The 14,226-nt window shown below is 42.1% G+C and overlaps 1 protein-coding gene across 1 annotated transcript; it reads left to right on the forward strand.

Moving 5' to 3' along the window:
* The first annotated feature begins 571 nt into the window (after nucleotides 1-571).
* On the forward strand, nucleotides 572-14,226 carry ABCG2 (ATP binding cassette subfamily G member 2 (Junior blood group)). The gene is given in 13 exon segments (XM_055797970.1): nucleotides 572-1,036; nucleotides 1,038-1,472; nucleotides 2,637-2,789; nucleotides 3,205-3,362; nucleotides 4,143-4,294; nucleotides 4,738-4,842; nucleotides 6,345-6,595; nucleotides 9,039-9,121; nucleotides 10,268-10,357; nucleotides 10,991-11,115; nucleotides 12,244-12,398; nucleotides 13,320-13,409; nucleotides 14,106-14,226. Coding segments are annotated over 13 exon segments (2,007 nt in total). The 5' UTR covers nucleotides 572-928; the 3' UTR covers nucleotides 14,208-14,226.

Raw genomic sequence — 14,226 nt, forward strand, 5'->3', positions numbered from 1 at the left:
AGGAAGAGCAAAACCGAGCCTCCAAGGCTGCATGTCATTAGACCACAATAACAGCTGTACTGGGCCAGACCCACAGCCAAGTCCTCAGATTGCTGATACCTGGATTGCTGATAACAACCTGTACCGGAGTGCAGTTCAAGGTAAACCTGGTATCATAACACATGGTCAGCATTTGTATGTGCAGTGCAATTCCTGTGCACGCCAAAGCTTGTTGAGTGCAGGTTTTAGGGGCTAGTTAAGAAAAATAGCAGCGATGCTTTCACATGCTCCAGCAAAAAGATAAAACCCCCAGGCAGCAGTACTTCCACATACCGTATCATTTCTATAGCACCTTTTCCCCAAATACTTCAAAACCTTTTCTATCTGACTTTGGATTTCCCCCCGTGGCTTAAAACCAGACACTGAGAAACTATCAACGGCAGTTTCTGTAAGAAAAAGAAATCCCTAGTATGTTCTTTCCACAGGGAACATTAATGTTTCTAAGAGAATACTACCTTTAGAACTGAATGTGGTTAAAGCAAGTGTGTGCCTCCCTTCTAGAGATCCATGGGGGCAAAAGCATGCATACAGGTTTTGCTATATTTTGCTCCAGTTTCTGTGTTGTCTTCATTATATAGATTAGTCCTTCCTGAATTAGGAATAAAAATTAAGGTGGAGTTTGACTGATCACAAATATTGTTTGCAGTCAGGCAGCTTCATTAATTCCAAAATCAATGGGATGCGGAAGGTAGCCCTACAGATAATGTACACTAGCCTACCAGATGAAACTGTAAGAGAGATAAAAACACCGTATCTATTTTGTTAAACCTATTTTGTCTTACAGTGGCATCATGAGACCAGGGCTGAATGCAATTCTGGGACCCACTGGCAGTGGCAAATCTTCGTAAGTGCCCCCTTTGCCCTACACAGAAATTACACCAAGGAGAAAATGAACCTGCGCGTATTTAGCAGTAAGGGATAATACTTTCAGGGAAAGATTTCTTTTTCATTTCTGTCTGTGCAAATCTCCCTGGTTTCTGAGAAGTACCTGAATTCAAAAAAGACAATCAGCGTACATGACAAAGATGTAATTCAATTATAGTCTGCACTTTCCTGATACATGATGTTTATGTATCATTCTAGGTTAAATTATTGAATGAATGGACATAAATGCCCTATGAAATTGCACAGATCTCACTTCCTTAGGAGACCAGGACAAAAGAAACGCAGCCCTTGAAAGTTGCTGGGGGTTTTCTAAACTGCAAATGTTTAACATGAGGTGGTTTCATGTAGGTGTTCGTTCCATGAACTGGGTTTGTGGTTCAGAGACCTGACCTCCTGCATGCTCATCTGACAAAGTAACCAACTTTTCTCCTAGTCTGCTTGACATTTTGGCTGCAAGGAAGGATCCCCGTGGGCTTTCTGGTGACATTTTGATCAATGGAGCTCCTCAGCCTGCCAACTTTAAATGTACCTCTGGATATGTAGTACAGGTAGGTAATTTTTATCACTTTATGGATTTTATTGTCCCCTTCTGACTGCAGTTGTAAGAAGTTGCTGCCGTGTTGCAAGTACCTTGCTTTGATCCAAGAACCAAGGCTGATGCAGTAGCAACTCTCCACACATCCACCCTCACTGGGAAAGAGTCTCTGCTTTGTATCTGAGCCTCTTAATGCTCTACAGTTGGTGGGAGCAGGCACTTTGGATCCCTCCTTGTTCCCCACCTGGGGGAACAGCTGTAGGCTACCAATACACATAGAGTATTTTCCAAGTATGATGCTTTCTGGTGATACACAGCTTGCACCTCCGCTTGCCCAGAGACAATGTCACTAGTTGTGTTCTGGGAGAACCTTTTTCCTGCCAGGGTGGGTTAGGGAGAAAGACATGTAGAGACAAAAGGGAAAATGCATCCCTCTTTTCATATCTTTCCCCTTGCCACTACCCATGCTCAGCAGCATGCTTGCAGTTTATTGAGACCTGAAGAAGTGCACTTATGAAAAACCCTTATAAAAGCGCAGTCAGCATGTTACAGAAAAGGTAGTGTCTTAAAACACATAACTCTCTCAACTTGCTACATCTGACAGATTTCTTTTGAAAGAGGCAAACAACTAATATCTGAAAAACCTAGTCTCCTTCCTCTTTTGCTGAAAAAAGCTTGGAAAACGTTTGCCCTTTCCCACACGGACCTAACCTCTCTTTTCCCTCCTTCTCTTCTGCCTGCTCTTATCCGCGGTGAGCTGAGACTGCATTAACAAATGCACAGTGATAGTGACCTGAGCTATAGCTGCTCCTTAGGTCCCTTTAGCCCTTCAGTATCTCACTCAACACCTCCAAAAAACTGAATAAGGTAAGAATACGTGAGTGATAGCTTTGAATATGTTGCTATTTATGCATTTTTGGTATCATGCATGATGGAGGATGTGCCTATATTTTGTTGCTTTATGAATAAAGGTAAATATAATTACGTGCATGAGATCAACTCTCTGCTGACATGGGCACTGAAGATGTGCCTTACCACATGTTCTGGCAGTTGCTACTGTCCCTCTGCATGGAAGGACAACATAAAACACAGGTAGATGCAGTTCTCGGAGGACAAAACCAGAAATTGCTAACTAAGCATCAAGTATCTACTTTTCTTTTTTTAAAAAAAAATTAAGGATGATGTGGTGATGGGAACCCTGACTGTAAGAGAAAATTTGAAGTTCTCAGCAGCACTCCGTTTGCCGAAGTCAGTGAAGGAACAGGAAAAAAATGAACGTGTGAATCAGATCATCAAGGAGTTGGGTTTAAGCAAAGTGGCAGATTCCAAGGTAAGGCCTGCAAATATGATCCTTAAATCATGAACAAATCTTAAGTGCTTTATTTAATTAACCAAATGGCTTAGCATGACAGATATAAAAAAAAGTAAAATCAAACAGACTTTCAGTAATACAACAGTTATTAAAACTTCTGTATGAGGATCTGTACAGACTGCACTGATACTGCAATATACTATTACACTGTGGGGAAGGGGAAAAGTAGTCTGTGGTTGGAGAAAAAGAGAACATCTCAAGCAATAATAATGTTACAAACCAGCCTATGTGTGAGGTAACATCTACATCTGTACCTGAGAGTAGGGTCAAAACTTCTTACAACTCCTCCCAAATGCTGCCACATCTGTAGGATGTTGTTCACTCAAGTATTTGTTATCTGGCCAAACAAGACAAGTTTCTTATTTTGTGGCAGGTTGGCACCCAGTTCACTCGTGGGGTGTCCGGAGGAGAGCGGAAAAGGACCAATATTGGGATGGAGCTCATCACAGATCCTGACATCTTGTTTTTGGATGAGCCAACTACAGGACTCGATGCCAGCACTGCTAATGCTGTTCTACTGCTACTGAAAAGGTGATGGCCTTGGAAACAGCCTCCTGTTTTCACCACTCAATTCTGCCACATTTCAGTTGTATCTAACTTACATTACAGTTAAAAGGAGCAGACAGGGAAATCGGACATGTAATTGTTTACCAGCGAGCCAAGGCTGCAAAAGGGGTAGGAAAAAGGCTGTATGCATTCTCTTGCTTCAAAGCAGCTGCTCGCAGCAGTACACAGAGCAGCTTGCACGAAGTGTGTGCGTGCCAGGGCTGCTATTTGTCCATGATGGCTGCCAGAGACAGCTTCATTTACTGGCATCCCTGCCTGTGCCAGAAAAGTGATAGAAACCTCTGTTGTGCAGTATGGTAAGGGGCTTGATTTTAATATGGATGGTAGATAGGACACAGCTAGCTGTTCCCCCATAACAAAATCTTAGGCCTATCTTTAGGAAAACAAGCACAACACACTGTTCACAAATTTCACATAATTTTGCGTTGACTACAAGCAGAGAGAACTCAAATGCCTCTCTCCAGGGCTTTCTGTTTGCATCAAAGTCTTCTGAGGACCTTCCCCTCCAACAACCTTCCCAGCGAGAGGGAACTTCCTTTTCTCACACAAACACTATAAATATGACCTGAATAATTTTTTTTTCTTTTTCTTTTCCCTTTCCCTCTCCTTTCTCTAGCACTCCAAGTTAATCAAACTTAACCAAGGCTTAACTGAACTTTCAAATTCTCTTAAATGCTTGTTTTACATTCTCTAAATACTGAGTCGACTTGCAAAGCTAACGCCTCTGTTGTTCTTCACATGCAGGATGGCAAAACAAGGGAAAACAATCATCTTCTCCATCCACCAGCCTCGGTACTCCATATTCCGCCTGTTTGACAACCTAATGCTGCTGGCCGCGGGGAGGGTGCTGTACCACGGGCCTGCTCAGCATGCCATCGAGTACTTCCAGTCTATCGGTGAGCACAGCTCGCAGCGGGGCCGACTACAGCAGCATCTCTAGCTCACCCTAACCTGAATACAATGCCAAAAGCACTTGATCAGAATGTGACACTGTGAGCATTATTTTAACAGACTAAGCTTTTCTCTTGGTGTTCCACCTCTGAACCCATATGTGGGTTTGGATGAGAGGGCTGACCTCTAGCTGACTGTTCCTGGGTGCATCTTAAGGAGACAAAGCTCAGGCTAGGGTTGAGAAGGGCACATCGCCAGCTATCACCTTGCTTTCACTGACAGAGCTGTTTGGCAGTGCCGTTCAGCTCTTGGGTATGCACGGACCTTGTGAAGCCCGCAATGCTTATGGTGCAGGGTGCTCAATGGGCACAGTGGCGTGGCTGTGCTCATGACGGCCGTCTGCCAGTCACGCAACCACCATTTAGGGCTTGTAATGCTGTCACTGCAGGCTATGAGTGTGAGCCATACAACAACCCTGCTGACTTTTTCCTGGACATCATTAATGGAGACTCCACTGCGGTGGCAATGAGCAAGACCAATGAAATTAACACAGGTATGAAAAGCAGAGGTGAGTGAAATGACCATAACATGTTATCTTGCCAGAAGGTGTCCAGCACAACACAGAAAAATTACTCACAGGTGTCAAACAACCAATAACTGTGTGTGCAAGTGTATGGTTATTTGTATGTATGAGAGTATTAGGCACTGCTGATCCATGTTGCTTTAGAGGGGAAAAGAACCCCAAAATCACACCATTCCTAAATCCTTTTAGTTTAAACATGGAAAATTATTTGCATAACCTGAAATAAGTACCAGATTCACCTATAGCCCTACTATATTAAATATTCCTGTCTATGCAAGAATAGTTTGCCTCTCATAAATGGGTATTTAGCAATTTATCATTGCTATCCATTTCTACATAAATGGACCTGCATACTTTTGTGTCACACTAAAATCACAAGATGTTACAGGTGAAATAATATTTTCCTGTGTTGAAGTTATAATGTTTGGGAATATAAGAAACTATTTTGTTACCTCTCAGCACAGAGAAAGAGCTTCTTTCATCTCTGAGGCAAACCAACTGAAGTCTTGTGTAAGCAGAGACGCTAAAGCAGGACATTGTTCCAGTTAGGGACATAATTCGATGCAGTTATGACCTGTATTTTTTACCTAATGGAATGGTTTATCTGTTATGAAATTACTGTTTTCCTTCCTCCGAGTAGTACGGGAGGAAGGGGTAGAGATAGGGGACCAGTGTTTTCCTGATGCTTCCCTGAAGTTGTGGTAAGGCAGAAATTATCCCCAAACTAACAAATCAAATCTCACCTACGTTCAGTAGCATGCTTTTTCATCCTGTCTGTTGCTACTAATTAACGGCACGCTCTCTTCTCACATGAATGAAAAGGGAAATGAAGAAATGAATATGCTAAAGTTTCACTGTATCTTTACCAAAAAAGCAACCAGCATTTTACAGATATGCCAACTGTGTTCAGGGCCTGAATAATATTATAGCTGGCAACACACGTTGTATTTGTCATTGGAAAAGCACACACTGGACTACAGTTGAGAGAGAAAAAAAGGAACTCCTGCTAGAAATTTATGACGGGTTCAAAAGTTTGATTGAAGCAGACATGTGCAGGATTACCTGGATCTAAAAGTCTGGGAGGCCTAGGATTATCTCACCAGATCTGCAAAACAGATCACCTACAGAAACCTAGGGGGAAAAAAAATGGCTTTTTGATTAGAAGTCAGATTCCCACCAGTTTGAAACTTCACCGGCAGACAAGGGTTTACCTAGTCAGTCTGCTGTGAAGCTGCTGCCTGCGGGTCACGTTGCAAAGACAAACACAGAGGTTTGGTCTTATTTATAACTGACTCTTTTGAATTACATGCTACAGGACTGAGTGCAATGAATCACTGGAACTAAATGTTTGTACTAATTCTTCTGGTTTGTTAGTAACTCTCCCACCCCAAACATAACTCTCCTTGGCTTAACTCCTAAACAGTCTTCCCATCCGTTACAGAAATGGTTGTATTTCTTTTTAATCTCTTCAGCAGAGAGCACTGAAGAATGCACTGAATATGATAAAACCTTGGCTGAGAAGTTAGCAGAAAAATATTCCAACTCTGCCTGCTACCAAGAAACAAAAGCAGTATTGGAAAATATTTCTTTGGGAAATAGAAAGAAAACAAAAGCAGTTTTCCGACAAATCACGTACGCCAATTCCTTCCTTCATCAGCTGAAATGGGTGTCCAAGCGCACATTCAAAAATCTGGTAGGAAACCCTCAAGCTTCCATAGCTCAGGTGACGTTATTTGTATCTATCCTTTTGTGGTGTATGTCGAATTTATTTCACTCCTGTATTAGATAAGTCATTGGGATGATTTTGTCTCTTGATATTTTGACTGCAGTAAGCATGTGAAAAAAGTGTTTGGGGTCTAGAAATCTGATTCACTAGAAGGTGTCCTGAATGCTCCCAAATGAGTAGCCTGAGGGACCGTTCAGCAATTACTTTTGGACTACTGAAAGACTTTGGGAGGCAAGATCTTTTCCAGCAAGGTATTCCGCTGCTCCTGGCCAGGAGCAGATTACCTCCCGAGCAGTTTCACACATTTGCTCGAGAACATTCTTCAGATTTGGCTTTAATTGTCCAGGCTTGGCTGTGGGGTTTGGCCTCAAATCTTCTTCCCTACTAGGGAAAATTAACAGACTACATTTGCATACTTAATTAAACTTCAGCACACAATGAAGTGCTGGCAGTTGGCTCAAGTGTAAAAATATTTTCACAGTCTCAGAAGGTGTGTGTCATTTGGTCGCTTGATTGTTCATAATGGCGATGATGTCTTCCGGAGGTGTGATGAAGGCCCCAATAGGGTCTAACACCTGCCACAAAAGATGAGCATGTTCTACATGACTGGCCTTGTTAGGGCTGCTTTTTCAGAAGAATCAACGCCAAAATTGTTGATTTCTTCAAAGCTGTACATTGCCTTCAAAAATAAAGAATGCCTGGCTGACCTCTGCAGAATGACTAATCCTCAGGAATCCCCTAATTCACAGGCCAAACTCTGCTGTCCCAGCAACACCAAAACTCCCACTGCAATTCTCAGCAGTTCTAGAGGAGGCAATAGAAAACCTGGTCTAGAGCCAGGGGTATAAATTATCTTCATCATGGTTAATATAAGAGTGAACAAATGGCCAGTGTGGAGGGGAACGAGTCCAGAATCCCCGATGTTAAAAGGCTTTGAGTGTGTGTGTGTGTGTCTGTATGTTGAAACTGCAGAGATCCTTAATAATTGCTTTGTAAAAGCTTGACCTTGTGACAAGAATTAGAGTCCCAAGGATCTTGTAATACCCCAATGTTAATGGTCCTGACTTGTTTCTCACAATCTTTTCTATCTCCCCACCCTCATTAGGGGTGGATTTTACAAGCATTCTTTTAGGGGTACACGGCTCATTAAGGCTTTTTTCATTAATCTGCTCCAAATTGGTCTTGATATGATCCCTGGTTTTCACTGCAATTGGCTTAGGAGCTGAATTATCCCTGACATTTGCTCCTTTTGGCAGGACCTTAGCGATAGGGTACCGTGGATCAAGGTGTTTATGGTATTACAATTCATGCATTGCTCACACTTAAAAATGACAGAACTGCCTGACACCATCAGTTTTGCTGAGATTTTTGTCATCTGCATTTAGCATTAAAAAAGTGTGATGTTCACATTTCAGTCTTTTAAATTATATCCTTGGGACAGATGGTATCTTTGCTTTTTAAATTGTGTTACAGACTGCAAATCTCAGTACACCTATAGCCCGATGGTAGTATCTCACTCATGTTAAAAAGAATCCCATAAATAAAATGTGTGATAGACTGTGAAGCATGAAAATAAACTGTCAACCCCAACCTGGCAGTCAGGAAAGACTGCTTTTGGTTATAAATAAATATAAATAAAATAGCATTGAGATGGCACCAGAGAAACCCCTGCAGAAGTGCTGCACTGAAGAGCTGCAGTCTGCCCTAGAGCTGACCCTTGTCACTGACAGCAGATGGAGATCCTGTCTCCAGGAGGATGAACGGAGGGGGGTATCGTTAAGGAGAGAGGAATGATGTTGCAATACATCATCAGTTAACTTACTCATGATATCCAAGCATGGTTGAAATAGTGGTGGGGGGAAGGAGCTTGGCTGAGGTGCACATGATGCTGGGGTTCCTCTGGGGAAAGGTTTTGTTGCCTCTTTCCAACCTGCCCCACCAAGCCCCTGCTATCATCCTTCTCCTATTACTGGTGCCAGCACCTTCCCGGCACTGCCAGAACAGTTCCCTCCAGTCATAGATCTGGCCAGGCTGAAGGTCTGGGAAAAGCTGTGACACTGCTGCAAGAGTGTGCCTCCTGCCAGTGCCCCCACTGAACAGTGAGCAGCAGCTGAGGCTCCTGTACTGTCCCTCCATTCTAGCCACCCCAGTGCCATGCCTGCGTGAGGCAGCAGCGACTGGCCGCCGCCGAGGGCAGGTGGCTCTGGGGACCTGCTGTGTCTCACAGACGCCTCTTGAAGGATACTGTGGCACAAGAATCAAAGTACTGCTATGCTGCAGGTTGCTAACCAGCCCATCGACTCCCTTCTCAGCCTGGATAGCTGTTCTCCTTTATGAAAATGCTTCCTATCAATCTACACTCACCTGCTACACATTTAAAAAACCTATTGAAGCTTTGAAAGCAGTAAGAATAACACTTCTCCTCTTCTTTTACGTTTAGCTGTGTGTTACAGCCTTCCTGGGACTGGTTGTAGGTGCCATTTTCTTTGGACTTAAAGAAGACTCTGCTGGACTACAAAACAGGTTAGTCAGTTTAGGTAATGGATACCAAAAAATTTGATACAGATCCCTTGTTGTTGCGGTAGGGTGATGAACAGCTTGGAGGCTGAGAAGGAACCTGTAAGCTCATTAGGAAATATATCCACCTCTTTAAAGCCAGTGCTTTTCCTTGCATCAGTGGGTAAGGCCAAGCCTATATTAGTGACTTCAGAGTGAGGATGTTCTTCTGCCTCTAGGAAGGTCCCTGCAGAACTGAGAGGGGGATGCAGCTCTGCCCTGCCATGCTGTAACCTAGACAAGCAGTCTAAATGAAGTGAGTAACACTACTACTGTAGGATGACATTTTTCAGTGCCAGTCAGGTTGCTGAACATGCTGAACAGCAGACATCACATTAAAAAGGCTTAATTCAGCATGGCAGCATTTTAACTTCTTTTCTGCAAAGACTTCCCCAAGATAAAAAGATTAAAGATTAAAATGTACACACTTGGCTACATAAACCTGGGTAACTAAAGCTTTGATCTTGCAACTGCTTCTACATACACACTTGAAGTTACCAACAGTAAGTCAGAAGGTGCATCTAAAGCTAGATTTTAAAAATTATCCTTGTCTATGTATCATTCTGACAGCTGTATGTACATGACCTGAGTCATGCAACTAAGAAAGCTCTGGGTTCTTAGTCTTGAAACGTTTCATACCTTTTACTTAAAAACGGCCCAGTTTTAAACTGGCTATGAAAGTGTGAAGTCAAAGCCTTAAATTTTAGTGGAAAAGGTGAAAACAACTTCTTACATTGCTTATTCAGCTCCTCATAGTTTGCATCAGAAACATGCCTCCCAGACTAAGAATTTTCAACTTGTCAGGAAACTACATTAGAAAAAATAAGGAAAAATCTGTTCATTTTCTGTCCTTTGACTGCATCAGGTAACTTGCTATTCCTTGCATCAGGAACATGCTATTCTTGCATGCAAATAACAAATACTGCCTGTACCACATCTGCTTCAGGCTTGTTACGGAGTCAGACTTGTAGCCAAGCCTTTTCCTGTGGAACTTGGGATGGGAGGTCACATACTGCCCAGCTCCAGGCATTAAAGTTAGATTTCTGTATGCTGCAGTGGAAACTATGTTTATATCACATTTTTAATAACAGCTTGCTGGTTTGCTTTTTGTAGAGTGGGTGCAATGTTCTTTCTGACCACCAACCAGTGTTTCAGCAGCATCTCAGCTATTGAACTCTTTGTAGTGGAAAAAAAGATATTTATGTAAGTAAAACATACAAAAAGGTTGTCAGGGACTGCTGTTAGAGAGTTTGTTTGTTTGCCCTGCTGTACCTAACTGTCATTTAAATGTACCTACTACAGAGTTTTCAAGTTCTTCATTGTTAGTCCTCATTGCAAAAGTACTATTTTAGTCTGTTAGTAAATTGTCTACGAATCCCTAAAATGGTGCTTACAACTGCAGACGGCTCAGGGTTGAAAATTATTAACTTATGTAGTAAAAAACCCCTGAATAGTCAATTTAGGTATTGATTAATAAGCTTGTGACTTGCTAGTGAGGACAGTAAATACTATCTAACTGGATTCTTTAAAGCTATGCAGATTACACTGTACAGAAAAGGAAAATTATTTAAGTTGTACCCTTGCTCTCTGTTTTGATGATATGACACATATATTTACTAAAAATTATGTGCACAAGTATCCATATTCATTTGCATACGAAGATGGCACCGTTACTATAGTATGTGGCTGACTGGACATTTGCATTACAACCTAACCACGGAAGAATTCTTTTTTTACCCAGTTTGAGCTAAAATTTGTTTGCCTCCAGCTGAAAATAATCTTACTGTTTTTAAATGATTAAATTTGTAATATGCTGTTCATGTTTCTTTGTTCCAGACATGAATATATCAGTGGGTACTACAGAACATCTGTGTATTTCATCTCAAAGCTACTGGCTGATTTAATACCCATGAGGACTCTACCAAGCATCATCTTCACCTGCATAATTTACTTCATGTTAGGCAAGTATGGTCTCCTACAGCCCCATTACAACCTGAATAAATCAACAAGGCATGTGCATATAGATGTGCATGTATACAGCTATATTTATATAGGCTGAAGGACTATTATTATTAGCAGGCGGTGGTTACTGTGCATGCTTTTAGCACACCATGCTGTTTACTGAAAAGACACACTTTCAAAGATTTAAGCATTCATGCCAGAATCTGTGATGTCTGATCTCCACTGTCCCCAGAAGCAAGTGTGTCATAATCATTACTGCATAGGTGTGATTTATTCCTTTTCATTTATGGCCATCTTAGCTTCTGGTCACTTTAACAAGACACTTTTTCCATCCTTGCAAGAACACTCATCAAAGGAAAAGTTTTGTTTTGAGAACTTAATATTGTGTAAATTAATATCAGCCTGTTCTTTTTGGTGAAATGCCTTCTGGTTAGTGAGCAGAATTTGAAAACTGCTGGCACCAAATTTTACAACCCTAGAACACCTTCAAATGTTATCCCTAAAATGTGTCCCGGGGCAGACCATTTTCTTAGGGTAAGGTTTCAGATCACTCCATCCTTTTGGGATAATCCACAAGCTTGAAGGTGCAAGCAAAATTTAAAATAATCACGGTTTGCTTTGGTCTGAGTTTTTTTCCCTAAGGAGTAGGAAACAAGGCTGCATCAGCAAGAGGCTCTCAGATTGGGAGACTGGAGCAAGACAGACCTTGCTACCAAATCCATAGCCACCAAAAGGCCACTAAGTCCATTAGGAGAGCTCTCTGCTGCCAGCAAGTGAAATGTACAACTACTGCAAGTGCATGAGAGATTTCTCTTTTGATAGACAACGTGAAGCCTTCACCTTGGACTGTGGGGAGTACAGTACTGTAACTTATACCCATTCTGATATCTCCAGTGTTACAGTGGTTACAGGCAGACTACTTACTCATCCTCACCTCTGCTGACAGGGCATAGACATAAGGGCTGTCACAAGCCTCACTGCAGGCTTGCGTCTCAGTGATGTAGCCTGTGCTGTCAGACAAAAGGTGCTCGGTAGGCAGGATCCACTACGTAAGTCAGGATAGCGTTCAGGTTAGGGTAGAGCTGTGCAAGGATCATACTGAAACCCTTCTTGTTCTGATCTTTAAGGTTTGAAACCAACAGTAGAAGCCTTCTTTACAATGATGTTTACCCTTATGATGGTGTCCTACACAGCCACTTCTATGGCGCTAGCCATTGCAGCAGGACAGAGCGTGGTCGCTGTAGCAAACCTGCTCATGACTATCACATTTGTTTTTATGATTGTGAGTAGCATTATTCAGTTTTCTAGACTGAATCCTGAAATCCTAGAAATGCTGAGATCTAGAAACCCTACAGCACAGAGTTCAGCTGAATTCTGCAAAAAGACTGTGGGGTCAAGCATGTCTAACATCCTGATTTGTCCGATTTGAATATTCTGATATTCTGGGCTTGAATATTCTGATTTGTCCTTTTAACTTACAAGGACCAGAGGGCTGGGTGTGAGGGGGAGGGATGGTCGTTCCTCTGCCCCCTTCTCTGTGGCTCTGGCAGCCAGCCTACTGCCTGGAAAGCAGAAATACAGCCTAGAGCTACATCTTGTTCACTCTCCTTTAGCTTTGCCAAAGACAAATTTGGCTGCCTGAGGACATGACCTGCAGCCTCCTGCTCTCTGAGGCCATGACCGTAGTTGCCCTCCTCAGCTGCAGAGCCAGCCATCGGGCATGTTAGCAACAGGCAACACACAAAGAGCTACGGCTGGAAGGCAGGCACCATAAACAATGAGGCAGCGCTGAACTTAGAGCCAAACCCACGTTGCCTCAGACTTGGGGCACACAAGCAAAACTGAGTGCACACCTCCTGCAGCTCCACACACCCCAGCAACAGCAGACAGTTCATGTGGGACCCACAGATGGGAAGCATCCAGGTTTAATGCATGTTTAAATTTTATCTGTTTAATGCAGATTTAGAGCAATCCTAGTTACTCATTTTGGGAGAAGGACCACATGGGGTTATGGCCCAAAGCTGGGTAACAAATGACTCCTTCCCTCTCCCCTGTTCCTCTACTGAAAGAGTTTCTTCCTCTAGAAATGCCTTCCCACTCATTTTAATCTGAAGAAGCAGAGTCAAGAGCTAAAGAACACATGGTAACAGCATGTAATTTGTAATTGTTGTTGTTGGGTTTTTTTTGTAATCCTTGCTTCTAGATTTTCTCTGGGTTGCTGGTCAATCTCACAAGCATCGTGTCTTGGCTCTCCTGGCTCAAATACTTTAGCATCCCTCAATACGGAATGACAGTAAGTGCTGTGTTTTCCTGTGTGCAGACTTGGAAAAGATTTGCTAGAAAGGATGTCTTTACTCATGATAAAGAAAACATTATGGGCTAATAGGCAAAAAAAGATAAGCTAATTAAATTCGGCAACCTCAGAATGTAGTGCAGTATCTTGGAACAAGAAAGGCTTCTCATCAACCGGCACCCACTGCTCCTTAGAAGAGCTCATTTCTGTAACCTGGAAACACCTAATATGAGCGACACTAAATAACTACATCCGTTGGAATGCAGCTGGACAAAACTGATACAGAGTAAAGAACAATGTTATCCCTAAAAGACAATTCTTTTTTCCATCATTCAAACAAAAACTTGTCAAGCTAAAACTTTTCTCCTCATTTTTGCTAATTTAAGTCAGGGCGATGTTTCACAGAGAAATTTGGGTTTTAACGTGTCTATGCAGAAGTAGTCTAGTTGGGGGAGGTGTTAAAGGCTGGTGATGCACCACACATGCATTACAGGGTGTGGACTGCACACATTCCTCTCTTACAAGAAAAAGAACTGTGCTGCTCAGTTAAAAAAAATGGGGATTTGGCCAACATAATAAACAGTGATACCATCATGTTTTTAGAATAAATTTGAATGTAATTATATCTCCTCTTGTTCATGTATCTTTTGGTTTACCTACTAATTTCTGTTGTCATTGTTTCTTTTATTTGAAAAGGCTTTACAAATCAATGAATTGGCTGGCCTGAACTTTTGCAACATCACTAACAACACAAACCTAATCAGCAATTACAACTATCAACAGATAAACCAGTCGTAAGTATTTTGGTATATTAAAA

This window comes from Falco peregrinus, chromosome 2 (assembly GCF_023634155.1).
Source record: "Falco peregrinus isolate bFalPer1 chromosome 2, bFalPer1.pri, whole genome shotgun sequence".
Taxonomy (NCBI): domain Eukaryota; kingdom Metazoa; phylum Chordata; class Aves; order Falconiformes; family Falconidae; genus Falco; species Falco peregrinus.